The sequence below is a fragment of the Tinamus guttatus genome, unplaced genomic scaffold (assembly GCF_059628265.1).
Source record: "Tinamus guttatus ecotype Peru unplaced genomic scaffold, ASM5962826v1 Tinamus_guttatus_pri_ptg001087l, whole genome shotgun sequence".
Lineage (NCBI taxonomy): Eukaryota > Metazoa > Chordata > Aves > Tinamiformes > Tinamidae > Tinamus > Tinamus guttatus.
The window spans coordinates 644618-672299 of NW_028289621.1; the positions used below are offsets into that span (position 1 = coordinate 644618).

Below are 27682 nucleotides of genomic sequence, written 5' to 3' on the forward strand. Positions count from 1 at the left end.
ATGTGTGTCAGTAGTTAACCGTGATTTCAGACAAGGCGAGGAAATTCCATGGAACTGTATTTCTTCTACAAGCAGGGAGCACAAAGCATTGGCAGTTCTGTTGAGGAATGAAAATCCCTTGTCTGAAGCGAGTAGGGCGCAAGATCCCTTTGCAGCCTGGCAGAAAAGGGCTTTTCCCTCCAGCACTCACAGAGCTGTCGGTGACCGTGTCCGTGCAGGAGCTGTGTGCTCCGCGCTGTCCCGGCTCGCTCCCCTCGGTGCTGGGGCGTAATTCCAAGCCCGCGGGTCTCCCGGGCGGGCAGCGTTTCATGCTGTGTGAAGCTGGACACGTGCTACGTGTTTGGCCAGGTCAGGGCCTTGGCCGACGTTCTGCAGGGCACGTTCCCCAAGCAGGTGCGAGCGGGAGCTCGGTTATAACACCATTTGTGGCTCTGGCAGATGTTCTTTTTCCCTTATGGTTGGCAAAGTGCTGTCCATCCCAGCCCTTCAAGAACATTGGCACCTTCAAAGGTGACGCCAAGAGAGGTGACTTGCTCCCAGAGGGGGGTCACTTGAGCACAGGGTTTCCGTGTCCGTGTCTCGTCTCTGGGCCTGATTTGCCTTTGGCTCTTGGCTCCTTCAGGGTGGCATATTAAAGTGAGTATCTGTGGCTTTTCTTGAGGGGTTTGGAAGCCAACAGCAGTTGGGGATTGTTCGGCCCTCTCGTTAGTCACTCCCACCTGCCGTCTTGTCTCCAAAATGAGACTATTAGTCGCCCACCTCCCTATTTCACAATTTTTTTCACCTCTGTGTGTTAAAAGCACTGGAAATGGAAAGGCGTAAGTGCAGATTAAAGAGAATGCCAAGTTTGTTATTAGCAATTTCACTCTAAGTCAAAAATAAGGGAATAACATGTTGGCTGTCTGCAACCTGAAGGAAACCTCTGGGGCAATGCAATGAAGATAAAGATGTATCTTATTAGAATGACTTTCATGCAAGGAAAAAATCCTCCTCTTTCTTACGCTTTCTTTGTTGTTGTTTTTTCTTTCCCCTCCAGCAGACGATATTGAAATTCTGAACAGTAAAATTATGGAGCACCAGGACTTCTCGGTGGGAAGCTGCGCATGGCCTTTCTGTACATACCCCCTCTTCCCTCTCTCGTTCTCCACCACCTCTACAGTAAGCCTGTTGCAGCCTACATGTTAACCAAAAACTGATCAATGGGAATGTCAAAAAAAAGTAAAAAAAAAGCACTATAGAAACAATTAACAAACAGCGCTCTGTTATATGAGATATACAAGTAGAAAATTATAATAGACTTTTATAACACATTACTTTAACACACTTAATCATTTTATGACTACCATCCTGGTAAGTGCATCTGCACAGCGGACTGTTGGTTTACTGTATACTATCGATGGATAAATGTTTGTCTTGTTTTTAAAGTGTTATCTTACTGTTTTGTTTACATCATAGTCTATTGATTTGTTTTAAAGTGTGCATCATTATCAAGTGTACTCAATACCATTTTTTCATTATTGTTATGTCTTAAGTTTTCATATACTGTAGGTTTTTATGGGATTTTGTTTGGTTTTTTACTAAAAATGTTATTGTGGGAAACAGGAATTATGTGCTTGAAAAACACGACATAAGAATGTTCTGCCCTTTTCTAGATTTTGCTGTCAATGTCAGCTACAGTTGTTGTGTTAAATGCTCCTTTTATCATGTAAAATTTGCCTTCAGATAGAGTCTCCAAAATCTCGTACAAATGACAGGAAAGGACAGTTGTCATTTCAGTCCAGTTCAGGGTACTTTTTTAAATACAGCGAGCTGATACTGGAAACATAGAAAACAAAACCACAACCTGCACTTGGTGAAAAGTAAGGTGACAGGAAGGATTTGCTCAGATTGTGGAAATCATCAAGGAATTTCTGCAGTTCTGTTGTACATTGAAGTGCATTCTCAGCTGCAAATGGCGCACAATCTTTCTTGCTATTCTCATGGTGCAGTCAAAAAAAAAAGAAAATAGATGGATAAGTGGGAGAGCTTCATTTGGGCAAAGATGTTTTTGCATTGGAGAGGAACAAACACCAACTGTTAGCTGCAAAACGTGCAGCTGGGTTAGGCCCAGGCCAGGCTTTGCCCAGGCTGGGGGGTAGGTGCAGGTGGGCTCGTCTTCCCCCCAGCATCCTGCAGCATTCCCAGCATCCTGCAGCATTCCAGCCTGCAGCGTTATGTGGCTCATCCTCCCATTTCATCCGCGTGCACCGATTATTCACTCACCATTTTCCTTAAGCTGGTGACGTTTCCCAAGACCTCTGGCCCTTTAGCGTAAGCAGTAACGAGCCAAGGCAGCAGATCTAAACGTGAGCTTTGCACCGCACCAGGATGTTCTTTTGAACGGAGTTCCTGTAGGGCAGGGGATGTGTTTTGGCATCTTCTGCTTGATCCAGAGCAATTTGGTGGCACAACAAGGGCTAGTTCTCAGCACCTCCTTTTCGTGCACGTGAATGAAGCGCTTTCCAGCCCGTCATTACGCTGCGTTGCTGAACAGCCTGGCTACACAAAGAATTTGATTTGAGGACACACCAAATTCATCCCTATCGTAGCTCTCTAATGTCATTGGCACTATGGAAGAGATGGATTTGCTCCTGTAAATCTGTGAACTTCAGAGGAGGATAAACTGCTTGGCGAAAGAGAATCATTATTAAACCAAACAGGAGGCAAGTTCCTGGTGTCCGGAGGGTCCGCACCCCGAGCTCACCGTGGTCCTGTGGGGGCAAATTCCGACAACCAGATCATGTTTTCCTTGCAAACTTCCAAGGCTTTGGCTAGAGAATTCCCTTGCCCCCTCTCCTCCAAAGTGAGTGCAGATACATGGCTAGAAATGTATTTATGTGGGCCACGAGCGAGAGAGGGGCCTGCAGGGCGGTGTGCCCGGGCTGTGACCATCGGCCGTGGAGATTTCATCGGGAGCGAGAACCCTGGATGAGTCCCGTTCAGAAAAGCCTTGGGCCGGTAGAAATCTTGGCTTTTGTTTGAGCAGGCTCCGAACCAACCGCTGGGAGAGGGAAAATCCCCCCGCGCCGGCGGCTCCGGAGCCGTTCGCAGCCAGAAGCAGCCGGTGTTGCCTGAAATCAGTGACTCTCGTTTACGTTGGCTACCGCATCCCTGTTCTTTTAACCACGGAGTTTCTGTTTCCCAAAACCATAACATTGTTAGTGGAAAAAGTGGATTTGAGTACTTCCTGTTTGAAATTATTTGTGTATCAAAATGGGTTTTGCACAACCTGTGCCAGTGCCTCAACAAAGAACAGAGCTGATCTTCTTAAGCCAGGAAGGATGCGTTCAAGCTTGTATGGCTTTATGAGTTAAAGGAGGTTGGAACTTTTTTCAGTGCTAAATGGATTTTTGTATATCTTGACACTTTGATGTAACCTCCTATTTTATTTATCTACTTAAACATCTGGCATAGATGTGCATAGAATGTAAACCTAGAATACAACTGTTTTCACGTCACATTTAAAGCACTGAAAAAAAAAAAAAGCATTTAAGGATTATTTTTTATTAAAGAGGTCCAATGAGGGATGTTCAGGGTAGTTATATTAGGTGCCACAACAGTTTTTATATTGCTGGCAAATTTAGCGTTAATTTGTAAATGAGTTTAAGGAAAGAAAAGCTTGAAGCACTAAACTTCACCAAATTCAAAACAATCTCGGCAAAAAAATGCCATTTTGAGGTAGCACTATTTAAACTAGTTGTGCAATGACTTGCTCTAATTTTCTTTGTTCAAGAAAGAAAAAAAAATAAAAATCAGTCGCCAGACTATAAATTCCTAAATAGACTATTACAAAGTCACCGAGCTAGTTAGTGACTCTAAACAAATGTCATAAAAGCATGAATATCATCCTTTATTTGACAAGAGATGTATGTAAGTTTGTTTAAATCAATATAATTTTAGTGACATTTTTATAAGCTTCCCACTTTCCATGAACCTATATTTTTTATTTATCCAAAGTTATTTCTCTTTGTCCATTTCTCTCAGCCTTATGCAAACAATATGCAAGAAATGCTGAAACTTGGATAAAACGGGTCATGCAGAGGGAAAATGAAAGCTGAGATTGATCATTTTCACAAAAAAAAAGAAAAAAAAAGTTGTTAGTAGTTTCAATAAAAAATACTACTACTAAGCTGTAACATAAGCAGACAATAAAAGAGGGATTTAAAATAAAACGGATTCACAAAACTATTAAGATTATTTTTGTTAAATACAGTGTTTTTAGTCATTTGGAACCTGATTTCACAATCAGCCGTGTTTTTTGGTTGGAGATTCCTCGCTGGTGATTTTTGGCTTTGTGTTCTTTTTTGCATCGTGACGTTCTAGAAAGCGTCACCTCCGCGGGCAGCCGCGGTCCCCAACGCCCTGACGCACTTTGCTCCCCGCCGCCCTCGGGGCCCTTGTCCCCCTGCCCGGCGGATCCGGAGGTGCCGTGTCCCGTGGGATGCGCCGTGTCCCGTGGGATGCGCCGTGTCCCGTGGGATGCGCCGTGTCCCGCGGGATGCGCCGTGTCCCGCGGGATGCGCCGTGTCCCGCGGGATGCGCCGTGTCCCGTGGGATGCGCCGTGTCCTGCGGGATGCGCCATGTCCCGCGGGATGCGCCGTGTCCCGTGGGATGCGCCGTGTCCCGCGGGATGCGCCGTGTCCCGTGGGATGCGCCGTGTCCCATGGGATGCGCCGTGTCCCGCGGGATGCGCCGTGTCCCGTGGGATGCGCCGTGTCCTGCGGGATGCGCCATGTCCCGCGGGATGCGCCGTGTCCCGTGGGATGCGCCGTGTCCCATGGGATGCGTCATGTCCCACGGGATGCACCGTGTCCCGCGGGATGCGCCATGTCCCGTGGGATGCGCCGTGTCCCACGGGATGCGCCGTGTCCCATGGATCCCGGCTCCGGGCCCTGGGGCGGCTCCGGGACGCGCTCCTACACAGAACCGTGGCGAAACTGGAGTCCTCGTTGGGTTTTTGTTTCTTTTAATCCCTTGTACATTTCACACACATGCAAATTGAAAAAGGTGAAATTTATGAGGAAAATCTAATTTCCCATTCCTGTTGAATGGATTTAGTTTGATATTGACCTGATTTTACCACGTGCCTGTTGAAGGCCTTAGAGTATATACTGTATGTTAAAGACTGTAATAACTTTAAAAAAAATAGTTGATAGCCTAATTCAAATGTAAATATAGCTACGAGACATTGTTACTAGGCTACAACGCATTAATTCATGTCATATATTCTCATTTCTTTACCATTAGTTTTTAAGGTCTTCATTATTGCTTTTTTGATATCTTTAGTAACTAATGAATTTAATTTTGAAGGAGAGTTAGAGAAAGTTTAAGATTTTTACTACATGTACTCAGCCCATTTAGTTATATTCTAAACCAACACTGAAGCATGGTAAGGTGTAGAATCCAGTCCATAACTAGTTTGTATAGTTTACAGTTTAAGAACAAAATTAACTTTGTATGTAACTCCTACAATGATAGATTCATTGTTAACTAATTATATTAAGTTGTTGTTGCTATGGCAACAAAACTACAACATGGCTACCTTTGTATACATTATTTGTGAAATTTTCACATGTAAATTAAAAGTGATGTGTAACAGTATGAGCTTGTTAAAGGTACAGTTCAATACTGTCAGATAAAGATATGATTGAATATTTTTAAAATCCCAAAGTCCCATGTGAACGCTGAAATTTGTGTCTTTACGTCACTTTTTCAGTCAAGAAGTTTACAACACATGGATTTAGAGTCAGGTTTTATAGCTTGTAGAAATTGTTGTGTGGCAAGGGTTATTCCACAGTATTTTAACGTTGAAAACACGGCACCTGCACCCACGACGTAGTGACTGCTCCCCCTTCCATTTCATGCCCATGCGCCGGGTGGCAATTCCCAATCGATCCGTTTCAGCACTGTAGCTCTGCTTGCCATTTATTTTTCTTTCTGTTTTTTTACCTGAAATTGAACACTCACATGATTATGTTACGATCAGGGCTAAGTAATTAAACATGTAACTATTTTAATACTAATTTATATTAGCAGAAACTGTACATAAGAAAAAAAAAATATTGTGGAATGACCCCTTAACAGTGTTGAAGATACAAATATGCTGCAGTTAAACTGATTCAGTTAGTGTACGAATGTGTGAGACACACCTTTTTTGCACTTATGTACATAGTCCACGAAAGAAATCCTTGGAACTTATTTTGAATATAAAAAGTCTGTAATAATACAGGAAAAGTTTGTAAAAGAGATAGGTATTACTAAGGCTTTGAAAAGGAGGAGTTTTTTGCTATAAAACTTATCTGAAAGCATGATGTTGCTTTGCTGTTGTAAAAGCTTTGTAGTTTGCCATAGCTTATTATACAGCAGACTGATACCAGGTCAGCTCCAACCTGCAGCACGGAGAAATGGGAAACAGTGCTTAATTAATTGGTAAGGTCACTAGCAAAGATTTGAATTTATTTTTTATTTTACTGTTTTGCACTCGGCCTGCATTGCTGAACACACCCCGGGTCCTGGTTCTGGTGAGCTGTTTCTCTGTGAGTCCCATCGGGCCCCGGTGGCTCTGGTGACGCCTTTCCCGATCCCGATCCCCCCGTCTCCAGCGGGAATGTTGGCGGCTGTAGGCGGCTGCAGCGGGACGGACGGGGACGTTTTGGAGCAACGTGGAGCTGGCGCTTCTGGCTCTTCGGGGTTTTTTCACCCTTTGGGCTAGTCCGACCCAATGGAAGTGGCCACGGGCAAGGGAAGGACGGTGGTGGTGATGATGGTAGTTTCGGTGGTGGTTTCGGTGGTGGTTTCGGTGGTGGTTCCGGGTGTATCAGGGCTGTTGTCTCCGGCAGCCTGGGCGCCTGTTGGGAGCAGCAGGCGGATGGGCCGGATTCGGCTGTATTTGGGGCACATTGGTGAAGGCATCGGGGCATCTACATGGGCTTAACCGGGCCGGAGAGCAAGGGCCAAGCCTGGCTTTCCTCGAGGAGGACTGGGAATGCCCGGGGGAGCCAGCGGGCTGGTGTCGGGTCCCGGCAAACACCGTTCTCACCCAAACGAGCCCAAACGCGGGAGGAAACCGGAGCGGGGCTGCGGAACGGCCTCCCCTGCGGCCCTGGCGCCCGGGCTCTCCTCATTCCCTCCCCTCTTCCCGGGGTTGTGCCGGGGGCTCCGCGTTGCTGCCTGGATTCGGGAGGCGCGCGAGGGCCCGTGCTGACCCTTCACTGCAGTTAGGACGTTCTTGTGACGCTCAAGCGACCGGATTTGCTCCCAAAAAGGCGGCTGGTTTTGCAGCGAGGCAGGTCCCAACCCCGGGGAGCTGAACCCCCCGGCAGCGCTGGGGCTGCTTTAAGGTATCTAATATTAAACAATTGGCTAGTTCTACCCACCGTGCCGTTAGCGCTGCCCTTCGCTGCAGTCGGTTTTTGTAATCAAGCTCATTCGCGTCCGTAGGGTTAGGAGAGAAAAGTATTTTGCACTAAGTGAAGTGAATCGCAGCTGGTGGAACGTCCTTGGGCCGGGGTGGGAGCCCGGGGCCGACCTCGCCGCCCAAATCTTTGCTAGTGATCTTCCCTGTCATCTCCTATCGTCAAAATAACTCTGTATGCCTCTCAAACATGCAAAAATAACACAACTACTAAATAAAACAAAGTTATTTTTTCCAAACACACAACAGAGAGAATTACCTGACACCGAATTACAAGGTTCCAGTTCTTTATTACTGTACACAGATGCTATTTGATAGTGGTGGAAGCCAAATGATTTTGTTGCCATGGCTTTTGTATCCTAGCAGATGAGGGGATGATAAGACCATTCTTAGATTGGATTATGGGATTTTTTTTTTCTTTCCAATTAGCTTTAATTATATTTTCTTTTTAAATCATGAAAATGAAACAAAACTCCCCACACTCATTATTATTATTTCACCTGACAATAGATCACTGTCCTTTTTTATATATATATAAATAGAGAATTGTATTTTAGGCAATCACTAAAATCAAAAAAAAAGAAAAAAAAAAGAATGTTCTCCTAAATTGTCAATTATTAACTTAAATATATAAAAACATTAATACTGTACTGTGTAAAGTAGGTATTTGAAACACATTCTTCCTTTCATAGACGTTTCTGGTAAAACAAAGTAAGGGAAACATTAGGTATCAATTTAATCATATAGTTTAGGATATATACACAAGATTACAGTTAGCCCTGTGGAATTGTAAGAAATTAAAATGTCATCAGATCCAGACAGGCTTAGGTTAATGCAGTATTTCAGTTCTGTAACATAATAGTTCATTCCCTCAACTGCTACCAACAGGGTGTACGCTTCGAATTTCTTTTTCTTTTTGCCACGTTATATTGCTGTAGTGCTTGTACGTGCTTTAGAAATGTGCATAATGCTACTCATTTTAGTATGTTACTTCTATATTGTTATTGTTTATTTTTTGATCTTTTAATAAAGTGTATAAAATTCTTGGTTATGTTTTTTATGGATCCATATCTACACATTAATAGGAGTCTACTTTAAAAACTTTTCGAGTTCCAGTTTATTAGTCCCAATCTTTAAAGGTTCTGATGTAAAAAATAATAACTAATGAATTTGATTCAATGTTATATCTAAAATGTAGAACAATAGAATAAATTTCTTTCCAGAAAATACCTTCAGTATTTTGAATTCTGTAGCCAGTGCTTCCTTTTTACTGGAGGCATCGGCCCTATCATATTACAGTTACTAACACAAGAAAGAAATTTGTATTTTAGAAAAATAAAAGTACAACTTTGCAGACGCTGCCGTTTGGTTTCTCTTGTGCTGGGAGCCCCTGAGCCCCGTGCGGCTGCTTCGGGCCGTGTTCTTCCTGCTTCCCTTCGGAGCCGGAGCGCTGCGAGAGGAGAGCGGAGCCGCCGGGAGCAAAGCGGACACAATTCCCAGGGCTGCGGGGGAATTTCGCTCTTCCAGCCCTTGTTCCGAGTGTCCCGGGGCAGCGAAACGGCCCTTTGGCAGCGTCCTGGGGGACGAGGTGGATAAATGGAGCACGTTGGGGCTGAGGAGCCACCAGGACACCCGCTGCCTTCCCTGCAGGAATGCTGCCCATCCGGATCCCCCCGGAGCCGCCCCGTGCTGCGCGGATCCGGTGCGAGGGACGCGGTGCCGGCAGCGGGATGGGCGTTCGCTGCCGTCCGTGTATGGAGACGGGGCTGCTCCGTGGCAGGTGCCCGGTCCACAGGCGGCTTCAGGCACGGGAATCCCTCGGATCGGCCCTTCCCTGGAACACGAGGAGCCAAGGAAGGTGGAAAGGCAGAAGGAACCGCTGCAACCCCGGCGCGGAGCAGAGCCGCCGAGCGCCCGGGCGCTGGAAACGCTGCAGAATTATGGAGCCAGGTTAGAAAAACCAATCGGAGACCTGCAGAACATTAAGAAAATGGAAAGAATTTGTCCATCTGCTGCTCCTGTCCCCCACAGCCGGGGCCAGGGCTGCTCCCCCGTTGTGGGGACACGCGGTGGCACCAGGGGACGTCGTGGGGACACGCGGGGGCGCCGGGGACAGCAGCCGTGGCAGGGGGGACCGGCTCACCAGGAGTCACCTCTTGAGCAGCAGGAAGGGAGGCTCTGGCTGGTTAAAGTCAAAGCAATACCGGAGTCTTAAGATGCTTTTTGGGCTCAATTTGGCGTTTTTCTCTCTGCAGCGGGAATAAAGCGACGGGTTTCGTTCATCGTCGGTGGGTTCATTTTGTCGCTGCATCTCGAGCGCGTTTGCCCAGTTCTGTAGCATTTGGGTGGCAGTTGCTGCAGGAACATCATAAAGATGGAAAATTCACTGGAATTTTAAAGGAGAGCTGGAATCCACCCCCGACCTTTTGTTTCACCCCGTGTTAAATAAGATGCTCTTCGTTTATGGCTCGTATTGGCTGGGACCACGAGGGGCGATCGGGAGCGCAGCCCACGAAGCGCCTTCCTCACGGCACCATCCTCATCCTCCCCGGGAAACGTGTCCGGAGCGGGAGAATCCCAGCGGGAGACGCTGCTTCTGTGGGACACTGGGACGGGGCTACCAGAGCGACGTCCGAAGGGCGGCATATGGCCGGAGTAGGGAATTTCGGAGCAAGGCCTTCGGATCCGGCCTCTGAGTCATCTCCACGCGGGTAGAAGCCGGCAGGGAGCAGCGTCTCCGCAGGGATGCGCCCCGAACGCCCCGGAATGAGGAGCCTCGGCCAGGGGCACGGGAAGGATATTTCCCATCCTGACGCCGTGCCCGGAGCCGGGCCCGTCCCTCCGGACACGACAGGGATTGCAGTTATTCCTGCCCTTGCTGCGCCGCCTGCGCGAGCCCTGTGTCCTGGCAGGGTGATTCAATAGGAACCGGGGTCACTGACGCGATCCGCAAATGCTCCCGCAACGCGGGGAGAAGCGGAAAACCCCCTGGGAGGAGAGTGGAAAACGGGGCGCTTGGAGATGGCCCTTTTGGGAGGATGTATCCTGTGAGGCCATGATACAGCTGGGAGATAAAGCCGCAGGAATCCAAACCGGGACTGGCTCCGCGGGGAGGACGTGCAGGAACGGGAGCGTCCCGAGCTCTGGGAGCTGCTCCCGGGAAAGCCGGACGGCAGCAGAACCGGCTCCGTTCCGCTCCGGTTGGCCGTGCTCTCTGCCCCGCTCCGTGTCCGTGTCCCGTCCGTCCTTCCTCCTCCCTTGGCAAACACAACGGGGCGGCAGCGGCACAAAGGCCGGCGCGCGGCGGGCCCAGGCGACCGTGTAATCCCATTACCGCAGCCCTCGGCCTCCCCCTGCCCTCCCCCCGTTTGTCACCGTCACTTATTGTCACCGTTGGGATCAGCCTGGAGGCTCCTCCGCGAGGGCCCGGCCGTGCCAGGCGCTCCGTGACGGCTCCTGCGTTATGGGAAGGCTGGGATAGGAGGCGGCTTTTTACATTTCGGAGCTGATTCCCCGGCATCACGAGCGGCTCCATCCACGCGCGGCTGCCGCGTGCCAGCAGCTCATGGACAAAGCGATTGCAGAGGCATCGGAAGGGAAGGCGCTGTTACTTGTGTATAATAACGACGAGTGACTCAAATTCAGTGTAACTTATGTGAGATTTGTTCTGGCAGCTCCACAGCCCCTCTGAGGTTTTCCCCGGCGTGGACGTAATTCCCTTATGGATTGAAAGCGGAGCCGATAATGCTGCTTCCCGACGAAAGCGCCGGCGGAGCCGCCTCCTCGAGCGCCTCTCGGGATTGGGCAGGCGGCTCTGGGAACAGCGGCCGCCTCCCGCCTGCCGCCAAATCGGCGGGACGCAGAGCCCAGGACCACATATCATATATGTATAACATAAATCCTATATATTACGGATACCTGCTGGGTTTCTGCACAACGTAGCAAGCAGCTCTCATTCCCAGAAGAAATACGATCGTATTAGAGGGCTGCATCTCCTAAAGGGCTTAGTGAAAAAACTTAAGTTCTGAAGCAGCTGGGAATTTTGTTTTAGGAAAACGGTTACTCGATGTTTTAAGTCACTTCCTGGGAGCAACAGGGGAAAATTCAACAATGGCAAAATTGGGACCAGGCCGGGGAAGCGCTTTGCCCGGGCAGGGCCGGGCTGCGGGATCTCGTGCTTCGCTGCAGGGCGCTCGGGCAGCTCCGGGCTCCGGTTCTCGGTCCCGTGCTGACATCTGGCGTTGGCCGACCCGTCACCGCGCGGCGCGAGCCGTGAAACACGGGCCAGGCCGCAGGATCCGTGGGGCTTCCCGGGCGAACGGAGCCGAAGGGGAGCACGGAGCGACTGCGGCGCTGCGGGAGCGCACGGCAATGGGGCTGCAAAACCCAGCGGCTCTTCAGAGAATCCCAGAATGCTGAAGGTTGGAGGGACCTCTAGGGATCATCTAGTCCAACCCCTGCACACGCAGGGTCACCTAGAGCACGTGGCACAGGACTGCGTCCAAGCGGGTTTGGAGATCTCCAGAGAAGGAGACTCCACAACCTCTCTGGGCAGCCTGTTCCAGGGCTCTGGCACCCTCACTGGGAAGAAATTTTTCCTTAAGTTCCTGTGGAACTTTCGGTGCTTCAGTTTCCGGCCATTTCCTCTAGTTCTGTCGGTGGCCACCAGTGCAAAGAGGCCGCCCCATCCTCCTCACTGCCTCCCTTGAGGTACTTCTAGACACTGCTCAGGTCCCCTCTCAGCCTTCTCTTCTCCAGCTGAACAGGCCCAGCTCCCTCAGCCTCTCCTCACAGGGCAGATGTTCCAGGCCCCTGATCATCCTCGTAGCCCTGCGTTGGACTCTCTCCAGCAGCTCCACATCCCTCTTGTCCTGTGGGGCCCAGAACTGGACACAATACTCCAGATGTGGCCTCACCAGGGCTGAGCAGAGGGGCAGGATCCCCTTCCTCGACCTGCTGGAGACGCTCTCCTTAACGCACCCCAGGATCCCAGATCTCTTGCTGCGGCGGCCGAGGGCGCAGAGCAGCGTTTGGGGTAGGACTGTCGCTCCCGGGGCCGGTTCATGCAGAGACCCGGCCCGCGGCGCCGCGTCCGCCCTCCCTGCGATCCCCATCCCGGCACCTCCCGCTCTTCCCGCACCAACATCCTCTGCTCCAGGCACCAACACAACCTGCCACCTCCTACCAGTGCCTCCGAGGGGAATCTGATGGAGTAACAAGGGCCGAATGGCCCTGGAGGCAACAGCAGTTCGGGAACTGACGCTGTGATTCAGAGTGACTTAGATAAAGGAGGAACCCAGTCTGAAAACACAGATCAGGAGACATTTTATTCCTCACAACTTTTTATAGGCCAACAAGTGTAATTAAGTTCCTGGGATTTTCACTGTTTGACGTTAAAACACGTGGTCTCACGGCGCGTGCTCTCGTGCTGCTCTGGTTTAGGTTTGCTCTGGAGGTCGCGCAGGGGCAGGGGGAGGACCCAGTTCTGGTCAATTTAAGAAACTTTGGAATGGGGGCAGCCCCGGAACTCGACCGTGCTGGGAATACCCAGGAATCCCCAAGCAGATCCGCCCAGGAGGACATCTCGTTGCGGGGGATATGTCCCCTCTCTGGGCCTATGTCCCTCTGCTGGGCCCCATGGACATGTCTCCTCAGTGAGCAGATGTCCCTTCAGTGGGTGACTGTCCCCTCACCAGAGGATGTCCCTTCGTTAGGCCCCATGCAGATGTCCCCTCAGTGGGAGATGTCCCCTCAGCGAGCCAATGTCCCCTCACCACGGAGATGTCACCTCACTGGGCCCCACAGGGACATCTCCTCACTGGGCCACATGGACATGTTCCCTCAGCAGCTAGATGTCCCCTCACCACACAGATGTCCCGTCACTGGGCCCCTTGGAGATGTCCCCTCAGTGGGAGATGTCCTCTCAGGGGGCGCCATGGGGACATCCCCTCCATGAGCAGATGTCCCCTCAGTAGGTAGCTGTCCCCTCCCTGGCCAGATGTCCCTTTGCTGGGCCCCATGGGGACATGCCCTCACTGGGTTTATGTCCCCTCATCACAGAGATGTCCCCTCCCTGTGCAGATGTCCCCCCTGGAGCCCCATGGGGACATCCCCTCAGTGAGCAGATGTCCCCTCAGTGGGTGACTGTCCCCTCACCAGGAGATGTCCCTTCATTAGGCTCCATGGAGATGTCCCCTCAGGGAGCCCCATGGGGACATCCCCGCACTGTGTTTATGTCCCCTCCGTGTGCAGATGTCCCTTTGCTGGGCCCCATGGGGACACCCCGTCCCTGGGTTCATGTCCCCCGTCCCCCCCCATGGGGACACCCCGCTCTTGCCCCCCCCGCCCCGCCCCGCGCGCGCCCGTTCCGGCCCCGCCCTCTCGCTCTGCTCCCGCACGCCCAGGCGCGCCCACGGGAAGCGCGGCGCCTCGGTGCCACACCCAAACCGGTCCCCCAGCGGCGGCGCGGCGCCTCGGTGCCACACCCAAACCCGTCCGCCGCGCGCGCGCGCGCCCCGCCCCCTTTGCGCCCGGGTCGCGCTTCCGCGGGCAGTGACGCAGCACCCCCCTTTTCCATCCGGTGCGCCGCTATTTATCGTCCCCCGCCGCCCCCTTCGCGCCATCCCGGAAGTGCCGCGGCCGAGCGCGCGGGGCGGGGCGCGCCCGCGGGTGCCGCAGCGTAACCCTTCCGGGCGGGGGCGGCGGCCGCCGGGCGGTTCCCGCGGCGGGATGGAGTGAGCGGAGCGGCGCGGAGCGGAGCGGAGCGGGGCCCGGGCGGCTTCTCCGTGTCCTGCCCTGCCGGGAGGCAGCGGCGCCGCCTCGTCCTTCCCGTCGGGGCTATGCGAGGGCCGCGCCGCCGCCTGCGCTAGGCCCGGCGCGGCGGCGGGGCCTCCCTCATGCGGGAGTACAAGGTGGTGGTGCTGGGCTCGGGCGGCGTGGGCAAGTCCGCCCTCACCGTGCAGTTCGTGACGGGCACCTTCATCGAGAAGTATGACCCCACCATCGAGGACTTCTACCGCAAGGAGATCGAGGTGGACTCGTCGCCCTCCGTGCTCGAGATCCTGGACACGGCCGGCACGGAGCAATTCGCCTCCATGCGCGACCTCTACATCAAGAACGGCCAGGGCTTCATCCTGGTCTACAGCCTGGTCAACCAGCAGAGCTTCCAGGTAGCGCCGTGGGCCGGCCCCCTTTTCCACCCTGTTTCCTCCCCTCCCGCTTCCCAGAGGGAAGAGGCCGCCGCCAAAGTGCTCCCAGGAGCCGCCTTTCCCCCCGGGAAGGCGCTGCCCCTGCAGGGAGTTACCGGGAAGGCCGCACTCCCGGCACCCCCTCTCGTTAAGGAACCGCTCCATGTTTAAAAACCAGACTTCCCGTTTTATTCCTTTTAAATATATATATATATATATTGCTGAAGAGGGTTGTTCCTTAGGTTGGTCTTAGAGAGGGGCATGTGCCCTTCTCCTGTGGGCCTCGAGCAACCCCTACTTTCCTTTCCTTCCCTCCCCACTCCATTCCAGTGCCCAAACCCCCGTATTCCAGAGCAAACCCTCCCTCTGCACTGTAGGTGCTGGGCAGGAGAGGCAAAGCAGCCCTGGGGGATAATTTCGGGGTCTGGATTTCATTTGCGTTAGGAAAACTCAAACAGGGGGAATAGAAACTTCTCAGGCAGTAACTGGTTTAAACTGCCTTAGAAAGAAGCCTTTATTTGCGGGGAATAACTGGATTTAGCGGCGCCGCATGCAGCACGGGGATTTGCAGCTTGTGCGCTGGCTCCCGTGGCTGCTCTGGGTGTTTTCCAGCTGCTTGGCAGGGCCTCGCACACCCCCGCCGAGGGCTCGGCCTCATCTTGGAGGCCTCAGCGCAGCCCAAGGCAAAGGCTGCTTTGGGAAACAGCAGCCCTCACCCTGGGATGTGCTTCTTGCTCCTTTTGCCCTCGTTTTCACTAATTTTGGGACCACGGCGTTCTCTATTATTCGAGGAATGGGCGTGGAGCTGGTAATCCACTCTGTTAAAATCTAATTATTCCCGTCTGTGTGTTTGCTCCGTGGCTTTTAGGTGTAAACTGCCCTCCACGGTTCTTTTTAGCAGTGGCAACTTCAAACACTTGCTCTGTCTGGGAGCTATGCAAGGATCCTTAGGCCTGAGTCCTGCTGATAGTGACTTAAAACACACAGAGGTGCAGAGGAGCCTGACTCAGGCCTTAAACTGTAAAGTCCCAGTGTTAGTTCAGGCTTGAATAAATGCATCTCTAGGTAATAAACCCTTCTAATTTGCTTACTTAGATGAGATTAAATGTGTTCACAATGAATCAATTGAAGCATTCCAAAATGAGGAGACTACTGGCTAGATTTCTCAAGCCAGAAGCTGAGCAGAGGCTTCCTAAATGCTTGTGTAATATCCAGGTATCGGTGCAAATGTTACAAATCTGCTGTCATTAGCTTTGAGACAAACTTCTGACTAAAATATCAGTCTGATTTCAAGTGAGTCATACTCTATCTTCCCCTAGCTGAACCAAAAGTCTCAGAATATAATAGTAACTAGATATATTTATGCAATATGCATATGAAAATATACTTTTATGAATATACTAAATGTACTGTTATGAAAATATACTCTTATTCAAGAGGGATAGTGAACTTCTGAGTCCTAGGAATGCATGGATATGAATTTAAGAAATCTAAGAAATCGTGTTTTTTTTTTTTTTTTGGAAATGCAATATTTTCAATTACATATAAGGGTTATTAAAATGTGATTTTTTTGTAGTTGTTATAGCAATTCCATGTGATTATTGTGATTGTTTGATCAGGACATCAAGCCAATGAGGGACCAGATTGTCCGGGTGAAGAGATACGAGAAAGTCCCTCTGATCCTGGTGGGGAATAAGGTGGATCTGGAGTCGGAGAGGGAGGTCTTGTCCGCGGAAGGCAGAGCCCTGGCTCAGGAATGGGGCTGTCCCTTCATGGAGACATCGGCCAAGAGCAAAACGATGGTGGATGAACTGTTTGCTGAGATCGTCCGGCAAATGAACTATGCCTCCCTGCCTGAAAAACAAGATCAGTGTTGTACAACTTGCATCGTCCAGTGAGAAAAGTTAAGAAAAACCTCAGTCATGGCCATACAGAGCAGGTTGGTTGAACAGTCATAACTAATTGAGGCGCATAATCATGCGTTTAAGTAAGCAGATAAAGTGGGGTAGACGGTCTGAAATTAAGCAGTCTGATCTGGTATTAACTTTCTCCTGGAAGAGATGTGAGTTTGTGGATTCAATTGTGAATGAGTACGTGAGTAAAATGGTCTTGCTTTGCCCTGGTAGGGTTAGCTGGGGAACATTGCCTTTGCCTGTAGTAATTTTACAATGCAGTGGAGCCTATGACCTCATCTGCACCTGTTTTTGGCTGGCAGTGCTGTATTTGACATAATCTTATCCTTAATAATGTGTTGGGTTGTTGCAGTAGGATTCTCCACTGGTTGCAGCTGAAAATAATTCAGATACCAAGTTAATGAGAATCATCTTGCAGTTCAGCAGGTAGTTGTTGTGGCTGAGTTTCCCACTGACTGTGCTGAGAAGACGTTGAGCTCAGAGCTAAACGAAGCTGCTGCGGTGCAGAAACCGAATGCACTCCAGGATGCTGCTGCCTTAGTGAGTTTGAGAGAGACCCACGCAGGGCTGCGGGGAGTGGCTCGAAGCCACACGCAGCAGTCCAGGAAATGTGCAGAGTTTTCTTCATCTGAAAGCTCCCGAGCGCGGAGCACATGATAAAATGGCTCCGATGGCTGCGCTTTCCCAGTGACTCATACGAGGTGTGGTGAGGCAGCAGCAGGCTGCTCGCAGGGGGGTTTGCAGCTTCCCCCTTTGGTGGCTGCTTTGGCTTCCTCCGAGGCTCGCTGCTCTTGGCACGGGGCAGGCACCGAGTTCCCTTTCGGCACCGTAACTTGGCTGTCACCTACTTGTGCAAGTGGCTCTGCTGCTCCCCTGCAAGTGGCCACACTGTCCTGCCCGGGGGGCAGCTCTAACCCCTGGCCCTGCTCTCCTGGCAGGGCTGGGTGGTTTTCACCATGGCTCAAGTGTTGGCTGCTGAAAGGGACTCTGTTCTGCAACCCCCAGGCCTCTGCAGGCCCTTCTGCCTGAGCAAACGACTCCATCCATCTGTAAGAGCAAGTGCTGGGTTGAAGGACAGCACAGAAATTTAAAGCAGGGAAGTGTCCCTTTCGACAGCAGTGCTGATGGAGGCTTGGGCTTTGACTGCCATGCAAGTTAGTCCTGCTTGAATCCGGGGAGGGTTTTGTGTCTAGGTGGCAAAGCAGGTTGTTGCTGGAAGCTTTGGACTATGTGTCTACTTTTGTCTTGAGTATAAGGTCAGAGTGAAGTCTCTCCTTTGAGGTTTTTCCAAGTGCTTTGTGAATATACAAAAAAAACTTAGGTATTCATGACCCTAGCACTGTCACACTAAAGATAATACATGAGATTTTTATCTCCAGAAGCTGTGAAATGAGGAAGGGCTCCTAAGAGGTGTGTGTAAGTTCAAGGCTTGCTTGCTGAAAGGCAAGCAAACTGCTTGTGTCAGAGCAGAGAAAAATTAAATAAGGCCTTTTCCTTGTACACTAATCCCCACTGCCTGCGGAGCTTTATAGGATTACGGGAATGAGTAAATGAAAGGAATTGCTGCTCAATGCTGCAGCGTTAGTATCACTTACAGGAACACGAAGTTTCAGCTACTTCGGGGCAGCCCTGCAGATAAGAGTGTCTGGAGTCCAGGTGCGGTGCCAAAGGTTGTGGCTGTCCCCGGCGCTGGTGACTCAGCCCTGCAGGGGCTGTCACACCGTGTCTGCAGCAGCAGGACCGTTCCTTGCTTGTGTGGGTGCTGCCCAGCACCACCTCTTCACCTGTGCCAAGCCAAATAAGCCTCTCTTCCTCATCAGATTCCTACTCGATTCAGTCCTTGCTAAGGCTGTGACGTCTTCCTTATTGCTAGTCCAGGTTCTTCCTGGGCCGCCGCCTCCTACCTTTTACTTCAGCCTCACACTTTTTGGATACTTCTGGTCTTCCTGGCTCCTGTTTGGTCCTTGTTCTTTGACTGAGTGGGTGTAGTATCTCATTAACATGATGATAAGCCTTTGCTGCCTGATAATTTCTCTCTGATAGCTGTAGTGTAGGAGAGCCATTGGCAGTGTCTTCTGATAGCCAGCTCTGCAGGGATGAGTATTCAGCTTATCTGTGATCCAAAGGGACGACTGCTGCTTCTCCAGCATCTCCTCTTGCAGCGAGCCCTTCCAAGGGAAGGTAAATGAAGACAGTGGAGGCTGCTCTCTGAAAGAATGAGTGTGGGTATGGGTTTCAGCTGCAGTTCAGCCCCAACTTCATCATCATCATTTCCAAGGCCTGTGCCATCTCTGTGCACAGCTAGCTTTAGGTCTGGGTCAGTTAACTCAGAAGGAAGTATATAGAAACAGTTTGTGTTTCTCCTGTTCTGATAGAGCAACTCAAGTGCAGTGTATGGAACACATGCTGAGCTATTCTCACCAGTCCTTCAAATTTTGAAGGCTATTTTGTGTCACTTCTAACTAGCAAGTATTGCTGAGTTATTTTTTGGTACTAATGTATCTCCCCTCTGACAACTGTATTAAACTGGCTGCTCTTGAGCCTTTTTCAAGGCTGAGGAAGGCTGATGTGGCTGATTAAGTCACTTCAGAACTTGGACTTCTTCAAGTTCCCCACCACAGGATGCTGAGCACTAAGGTCTCCCTGAAAGCAGAGGAAATGTGTGACCTTCCATGAGGTAGGATGTTGTGTAAGTTCATTCTTCACGTCTTCACGTCTCCAGCCAATATGCTTAGCTGAAAACAAGGATGGATTTGAGCTCCCATGTGCTAACCAGTGTGTTCTGTAGCTGCTTTGGAGCACGGGTGCTCTTGCTGCATCCTGTTCTCCCCAGTCTGCAGCTTTCCTGCGCTCCTGCCATCTCCCTGCGCTCGGGCATCCGAGATTCCCGGCAGCTGCTCCCTGTTGTGGGTTCCAGTAGCTCTTGAAGTCTCAGCACGAATGGCTCATAACCTGCAGCATCTTTGGGCTGATGTGTTAAGTCATTCCAAATCTTCTCTGTACTTCTGTACATGTTAATATTGGGGTAAAAAGCTGCTGATCGGTGATTTCTGTCCCTTCCCTTTGTGAGTAACTGCCACTAACAAGTGCTGAGGGAAGAGCATCTCTGTTTCCACACTGAAAATATCCTGCCCCTGTTGCTGTGTAGAGCAGACTCGTTTATCCTTCAAGGTTGTCTTATCCCTCTGCTCCATCTTCCTGCGGAAGGGAACACGATAGGAGTTTTGTGGACGACTCAAGCCATATAAAGTACCATATAACACACTATGTAGTAAGTAAGGACAAGTTACATGGAAAAGTGCAAATTCTGAGCTGGGAAGTCCCTAAGCTGCACACAGGCGGCTGAAAGGCCGTTTGGAGGAAGGTGCAGCCGTTGCTTCCTCTGTTTCTGCTGTCCCTTTCTGCCCACGCAGCTCTGGGGCTTGGGTGTCGATGGAGTTTCAGGATAAATCACTTGTTCTCTAGCTGTCAGTAGACTAGAAGAGGCCCTAATGCCCTGCAGTGACAGCAGCAGGCTTTTAAACTGCCAGAATAAGCAACCCTGCTATAAATGGTTTGTCTTTCCATGTTCCAGGTGAGGATACAGGATGTGTTAAGGGGGTCCAACCTATTCCTATGAAAACCCACTGATTGTTACTGTTTTAGAGTCCAGGGACTACTAAACCTTGACCTTAATGGTGGGGGAAAAACCTCACCAAAATTACTGAAAATCGCTGTTAGGTGCCTTTGGCAGGAGGAAATACATAAATGAACAAAACCTCTGTCTCTGCTCTTGCTGATACAAGAGGTAGGACCTTCTTGAATCCCAAGGCAAGGAGGGGACCTCTGGACTGTGCCAGTGTTCTTAGTAAGCAGGTATTAACTGAGAGCAAGTCAGCAGCTTAAAAGAAACCATATCAGAGGAAACACAGGGGCCTGCCACAAAGAAATGACTTCAAGAATAGAGAAGATGCTCATCAAATGTTCTGAAAAGCCAAACATCAAGCTGTAAGGAAATACGTGCACATGCATACGAAGGACAGCTTCTGCAGACCTGAGACTTGGACTGAAATTTTTAGGATGTTTGTACAGATAATCTCATGAAATGCAAGCCAGTTATCAGAAATACAAAGATGTTTTGGTCATGTTGGTGGAACTGCTTTTCTTTTTTTGTGTGTGCTTGTCTCAAAACAGTGGTGTGCAGCTCTACCCCCGCTAAGGTGAATTCTGATAAATGCAAAGTGTGTGGGTGTTCTAGTATTAATTTAGAGGATCTGAATGTTTAAAAACTCAGGTCTTGAGTTAGTTGGCTCAGTTACATTTTTTCAAAAAAGTTGTGCAAAACACTTCATTTTCCTGATGCAGAGTTTCACTTAGCACTGGTGCTAAGCCCAGGGTGCAGGAGAACTTAAATTCTCCAGTTGTTCTTGGTTGTTTCAGTTGCCCCTTTGAGATACTGAACTGCTTTTTACGGTGTTCACTGTAACCGGTTGTTACCTGTTTGCCTTGTTTACCACCAGAATTAGTGTAAAAACTTCAATAATGCTTCATATGGGAAAACTAGCTGTTCTGCACTGTGGGTAAAGCTGATTTCACTTTGAATGTGCCTGGAATATGGCTTTCATTAGCTATTTTGTTTAAATTGCAGATAAAACTCAGAGGAAACTTGCACAGATGCTGCTTTGGAGAACTTTCAGCCCAGGTTGCAGAGCTGAGCCTTGGTAAACCTGTCTCTATTACAGCACATTGCCATACATCTAAGTGCATAAGGTTGGTGGCCTCCAGGATCCACACACCTTAACCAGAATGCTTAGCATGTTTACCATAAGTTTAAGAAATCTGTTCTTTACCTATCAGTCCTTTTATAGCTTTCTAAGTTCATATAATGGCTAATATGCAAGAGTTCATTTTTAATATTTTAATTGATTTCTTTAATCAATTTCTGAACTTGTATTTATTAAATACTTAAACTCAGTATTACCTACTCAATGCCTTTTAAAAGAGAGTTTTAATGGAGAATAAATTGAGCCTTAAACAAATGGTTACTTCTGTATATTACCTCGCATCAGTGCTAATTTCTATTTGCAAGTTTCTCCTACAACATAGATGGTCATTCTTTGAGACTTTTTGTTTACGTGTGACAGTGTCATGAAAAGATACTGAAGGCACCTCCTTTGTATGGATGTAGTATCCCTTTTCTTGGCAAATGCAGCTGTGATAGTGTGTAACTGGTCTGATTTGATAACTGAGATTCCTTGGGATGGGATGCCAAGTCTCCAGCTGATTTTCTCTTTTTTTTTTTTTCCCCTTCTCACAGTCATGGATTTCTTAAACTCATTTAATCACAAATGACAATTGTAGCATTGAAACGTGGCAGCCCACCTTTCCTTCTGCTGAGTTTCTGAACTTGTGTGTTTACAAATAGCTTCTCTCTGCCTTTGAAAAGGGATAATGTATCCTCCCAAATGGGCTGCCTGCCTGGTCAGAGTTAGCTCAGCTTTGCCTGGCACGTTAAGTGACATCTAGTGGACCTCTGCACATAAAAATCTGATGCAAATAAGATCACTTTACATTTTAGAGTTCCTAATATTTGTCTTTCTGAATAATATTTTAAAGCAATATTTGTTAATTTTTTTCCTTGCACTGTCACAAATTGCTTTTTAGATTTTTTTTCCAATAAACAAGTTTAATATTAGAGATAAGTTGGTGTAATGAGGGGAAAGCACCAGGTTTCAGTGATACTAACTGCAAGTGTGCTTTAAACAGCCATTGCCTTCCATATTGTTTACCTGATCAACATATTTTCTCTGAATACTTGAAAATTTTAACAATAACACAGGTATAAAGAGCTGAATGAAAATGTACAAAGAACAGATGAAATCTTTTTGTTTAGTTTTATTAACATGTTGCATACATGAGAGCTTTTTCTAGCAGTGGTTAAAATGTGTGCTTTTATTTTGCAGAAGTTTAACTGCAGCTCACCTACTGCACCAAAGTTCTAGGTTTTTTAGGAGCCCAGCTTTAGTCATTTGAACATGCTTCTAGAAATGTACATTTTTGTTTTCCTTGTAATAGCTAAATAACTTTGAGAAAAGCTCTAGTAAAAGCAGTGATGGATATATGAGGTTAAGCAGTTGAAAACTCACTAAATGTATTGTGGATGATGGCATTGAAAACAATAAAAGATCACCGGTACAGTATCTCAACATTAATGTGTTTTATTGGTAATAATTCAGGCTGACTTTACAGTATTGAGCGGAAATAAAGATTCTGGCTCTGGAAATAAAGATTGAATTTGAATTCTGAAATGTAGAGAGCACCAAGTTTTCTGCTTGGGTATCAAAACATCTAATTTTCCTGTGGGGTTACTTGAAACTATTTTTTTTTTGGATGTGTTTTTTTGTTGTTGTTGTTTTGGTTTTCCCCCCTGTTTGTACAAATTCATAAACAGGCTGAGGCCATTACTTAGGTTTGCACTTTAATATCAGAATTAAACCAAACCCTGTATTTGAACTAGGTTTTTAAGTGGTGTTGATCTTTTTCGTAGATTGTAAGGAAGTAATAGGGAATAAAAGTAATTGATAAAGATCTTTAGCTTTCCTTTGTCTAAGGGGGGAAAAAGTTGGTTGATATTAATCAGTGGTTCATTCCTATGGGTAGTTATCAAATCAGTGTTCATTTTCATTGACCTCAGCGCAAAAAAAATTTAAAAAATTAAAAAAAAATAAACTTGAACTAGCTTAGAGTGACAGGAGTGGGAAAATGAGAGATGGTTTCTGCAGCACACTTTGGGGGGAAAAAGGGACCAAAAGTTATTTTAGGCTTCCTCAATAGATTGCATGTGAAGTTGCTTATTAGTATAAGAGGCTATTAATAAATGCAATACATAGTCTTTATAGGGCATCTGTTTAGGAGTTGTTCAAATCACTGCAGTAGGGCTCTACAAATAAAAATGTAACCTAACATCATGTATCTAATGTACTGTATCTTTATCAGTGATAGGTGAAATCTGGAATAACAAGTGCAAAAATGGAACAATTACCTATAATGCTTTGTATAAAAAAAAGAATTTCCAGTAGACTTCATTTTTGTCATTTTGTAAGACAACCCTACAGTCCACCTGTTTGTAACTTTTTTAATAAAATAGATATCTGTATTACCAAGCTGGGTGACTGGTCTGTGTTCAGGTTCTTGTAAGCGGCCCTGTAGTAACGGGTTGGTTTGTGGGGAGGTTTTTGGGGACGCGGAGGCTGCACCGGTCTCCCTGCCTGGGGCTCGGGGACACGAGGGGCGCCCAGGCTGGTGCTGAAGCTCCTGCTGCTGCTCTGGGAAGAGGAGGTGCCAGCTCCCTGCTCCATCTCCAGGGCCAAGAGAGGTCCCAGGTGCCTGCTCCATCTCCAGGACCATGGGAGGTACCAGCTCCCTGTTCCGTCTCTGGGATCAAGGGAGGTGCCAGCTCCCTGCTCCATCTCCAGGGCCAAGAGAGGTGCCAGCTCTGTGCTCTGTCACTGGGACCAAGGGAGATGCCAGGTTCCTGCTCCATCTCCAGGACCAAGAGAGGTGCCAGGTCCCTGCTCCATCTCCGGGACCACGAGAGGTGCCAGGTCCATCTCCAGGGCCATGGGAGCTCCCTGCTCCATCTCTGGAACCAAGGGAGGTGCCAGGTCCCTGCTCCATCTCCGGGAGGCTCCATGTGCCCCAAGGGCTCCCTGGGGAGCCTGGTCCTGAGCGGTGCTGGGGCCTCCCTTGTGCTGCAGGCAGAGTCATCCCCACAGCCCTCCCTGGTGCTGCTGCGTTTGCTGCTGCTTCTGGAGCCCTCAGGCCTCTCTGCTGTGTTCAGGTGGCTCTTCCTTCTCTCCCTCTTCCAGTATTAATCTGAAGCTTCATTCAAAAGAAACACCCATGTTTTCTTTAACCTTATTTTACTTGTACATGTTTCCATGAAGTGTGTGCTGCAATTGCAGTGGGTCCTGGCAGCTCTTTGTCCTGTCTTGCTTCAGTCTCTGCTGTGCTAATGCACCCATAGCAAACTCCATGCTGCTGGAGCTCAGTTTTTGTGAGAAACTGCCTCTCTTTTCCTAGCAAGCCTGTGGGGGGTGCCCCAAGCTCTTTGATTACTGTTATCCTAAATGTCCCAGTAAAGCCTTGAGTTTGCAAGTCAGTGATCTGAGTCATCAGGGCCCTAAGAGCAGGAGTCCATCTTCTGCAGTTCTCCAGTGCTTGGGACTGATCTCAAGTGCAGTAAAGTGTTAATTAATATAAAATACAAATTAAACTCTGCAAAGCCTTGGTACCTTAGAGCCAGCTTCAACCATCACTGACACATAGACAAGCAGAAGCACTTGGCATCCTCTCACTGCGCTTCGCGGTGCAGCGTCGGCTCTGTCTTGGGGCCTGGCTTCCCTGCTCCTTCTTCCTGCTCCTTTTACCTGCCCTGAGGGGAAATGACAGAGAAAGGGGGAGGTTTCCCACTGAATGGCCCTGCGGGCGCAGTGCTGGCGCAATGCTGGCTTCCCTCGGCCCGCTTCCCTGCTGGTGAGTAACGTTGCCGTGTTCCGGCTGGTCTTAATGTGCTGGTGAACGCGGGGACTAACGGGGCCGGTCAGTTGGCTGCTGTGTGCATCTGTTTTCGCTAGCGTGGCTTCAAAACAAAGGTCTTGATTCTGCAACAGCTTCCCCGATTCCTCGTGGTGCTCTGAGCTCCCTCCTGCTGCCTCTCGGAGCCGGGGAGCTGCATGCGGGTCCAGCCGGAGCCCGGTGCGACTTGTTGGTTTCAGCACCTCCCTGCTGCAATAATGCGGGAGGCTGCGCTGAGAACCATGAAATGCTTGGACTTACCTGGAGTCATGAGCACTGTTGTTGTAGAATCATTTTGAAGTTGGACTTTTTGCATGGTATGAGCTGGGACATTAAGGGAAATACATATGAAAGCCATAGGTATCTAGCGGTCATATCTTTGTGATACTGTAAGTTAATGCATTTCACTTTAAACTTCCCATGCCCATTCTAAAATATGCACTTGATAAACAAGCACAACTCAGTAAATTAAACAGGCAATCAGCTTTGGGGAGTTTTTGGGCTCCCCAAGCTCATTTTTCTTGCATTTTTCCTGCCTTTAGGCTGCCTACTTCATCCAATTGTATGTCCTTAGAAGATCTGTGTTGACATGAGACTTAAATTATCTGGTCAGGGCAGAAAAGAGGAAAGATATTTGCTGTTTGTGACATTCCTGAAGGACTGCTTGTCCTTTTGGGAACCAGCAGAAAGAGTGGTTAATTGGCTGCTTGGGATTCATCCTACCACTGAGACAGACCTTAGACCCTTATTCTTAAAAGCAAGTTAACAACAACCAAAAAGCAAGTTAACAGCAATCATGGAATCAAGCGCAGCATGCTTGCTGTGGGAAAACAAGAAGAAATAAATGGAATTTCCAGCAAAGCTGATTTATGCTGGAAATGAGGGAAAAAAAAAAACCAAACTTATTTTAGGATAGTTGAAGCTTCACTATTGGAGGTGGTAAAATGTATTGCACGATAATTTTTGGAGACAACATAACTATGGATAACTATTTGCTGGGGAATGGGGAGGATGTCTGGTTTCTGCTTTAATGCAGCAGGTAGCCAGGAGCGATCTCCTCAAGTCCTTGAGCCCTGTGTTTCTGTGACCTCAGTCCCATCACTGATCCTATCGTTTCTATTTGATGTTCCAGGAATTAGCACAGAGTTGCCAAATGCCATGTGTCTAGTCTCAGTAATGCAAATTTTTCTTTTTAAAGATAGGTTTAAATGAAGATTTCAGCTTCAGGGCCTGTCCAGGGTCAAGATGTGGCAAGAAGTGAATGGTTGTGCTGGGGGACACATCTGTTCGTTACAACATTTCTTTAGAGTGGCAACTCTCTAAGCTGCCTCTCTATGAAATGTCAGCACAGTGACTCAGGCCATCTGAGCTATTTCATCTTGGGGTCCCAATTAATGATTTGGGAAGGTTTTATGAGTGTTCCTCCCCAACCTCGAAGCAGCCGCGTCCTAGGCACGTTTCCTGCTCTTTGAAATGCGTCTGTGTCGCAGCCGCCACCCCCGAGAAGGCCACGGAAGAGGCGCCGTGAAGCAGAGGTTGCCTTTGATCACTGCAGAAGCACCAAACTCCCAACTTCAGCTGGAAACCGCTCTGTTTCCCTCCGCTTCCTGCTCCAAAGAGCGGCTCCGACACCACCTTAGCCCCCGCTTTGAGCTTTATACCTGGAATCGGTCGGATGGGACTGAAATGCGATAAGCATCTTTTAGGGGAGGTTAAAAGAAAGAGAAGGGAGTGGGGGAAGAGCGGCTACTTGGGAGGGAAATGTATTAATGAAGCTCAGGATCAAGATCCATATGGTGAGATGGGTCTGATCCATGAGCCTGGAGGCACCTTGGGAACACGTGCAGTTCTCTGCCTAGATGTAATCAAGGATTAATCAAGCAGAGCTAGTTGTCGTGAGCCAAGAAGGAAACCACATCTGTCATGAACATAACTAACATAGTTCCTCAGAACCCCGTCCCTTCCGCTAGTATTCAGGCTCCTCACCCAGTACTACGGCCTCAATTTGGCAGCTTCCTGCCTCAATTTGGCACCCGCCATTCAGATTTCTGGTGTAATGTGGGTATTTTGCAATCGGTAATCGCTCCTAGTCGGGGAGGAGGGTCTGTGTTTTGTCCTTGGCGGGGTATAAGAGCTGCACGTGGCTCGGGAGAGCCCGAGGGAGGAGGGTTGGCAGCGCGCGCAGGGATGCAGAGCCCGGGCACCTGGCGGCCTCAGCGTGGGACTGCTGAGAACAGGGCACCTCAACACCAATTCCCACATAAATCAGCTTAACCAGGGGATTTGCAAGCGCAATATATGCTCGAGGCCAGTGAAGGAATGGTCCATGCCTGAAGCGAATTAAGAGCAGCATATGCAAGTGCTGCTCTTTGCAGTATGACATAGAGCCAGGGAGATGCCTAGAAATACCCGAGTGCTGAGGGTAGCCTGGGTCTCTCGAGGCTCCTTGGCCTGATGGAGTCACAAGGCTTTTCCTTTCTGCATGCAGAGCTTTCTTACGTCTTTCTAAGCAGTCTTTTCAAACTGAACATCAAGTGTTTTTTATACAGCTGTACCAACAACAAACCGTAAG

General features: G+C 48.9%; 2 protein-coding genes across 9 annotated transcripts in view; both read left to right on the forward strand.

The window, feature by feature from the left end:
- Positions 1-1461, forward strand: part of MBNL3 (muscleblind like splicing regulator 3) — a 420262-nt gene extending 418801 nt beyond the window's left edge. For 5 of the 7 annotated variants that reach the window (XR_015914237.1, XM_088538484.1, XM_088538486.1 and 2 more), the window contains one exon: positions 1037-1461. The gene's annotated coding sequence lies outside the window, so the exon portion shown is untranslated. The remainder of the gene's footprint in view (positions 1-1036) is intronic. The other 2 variants (XR_015914238.1, XM_088538487.1) reach the window with 1 other exon arrangement.
- A 12795-nt stretch (positions 1462-14256) lies between these two features.
- Positions 14257-21733, forward strand: RAP2C (RAP2C, member of RAS oncogene family). 2 transcript variants are annotated; one of them, XM_088538512.1, is made up of 3 exons: positions 14257-14623; positions 16261-16580; positions 21162-21733. In XM_088538512.1, exons 1-2 carry the CDS (start codon positions 14351-14353, stop codon positions 16537-16539), a joined length of 552 nt encoding a protein of 183 aa, XP_088394638.1. In that variant the 5' UTR covers positions 14257-14350; the 3' UTR covers positions 16540-16580; positions 21162-21733. The 2 variants fall into 2 exon arrangements, with proteins under 2 accessions (XP_088394638.1, XP_010212822.1); XM_010214520.2 differs by having other exon boundaries at positions 21182-21733.
- The last annotated feature ends 5949 nt before the right edge of the window (positions 21734-27682 follow it).

Coding starts and splice junctions, on each gene's coding strand:
- RAP2C (XM_088538512.1), top strand. CDS start 14,351: ATGCGGGAGTACAAGGTGGTGGTGCTGGGCTCGGGCGGCGTGGGCAAG. Junction 14,624..16,260: donor TCAACCAGCAGAGCTTCCAG/GTAGCGCCGTGG, acceptor TTGTTTGATCAG/GACATCAAGCCAATGAGGGA.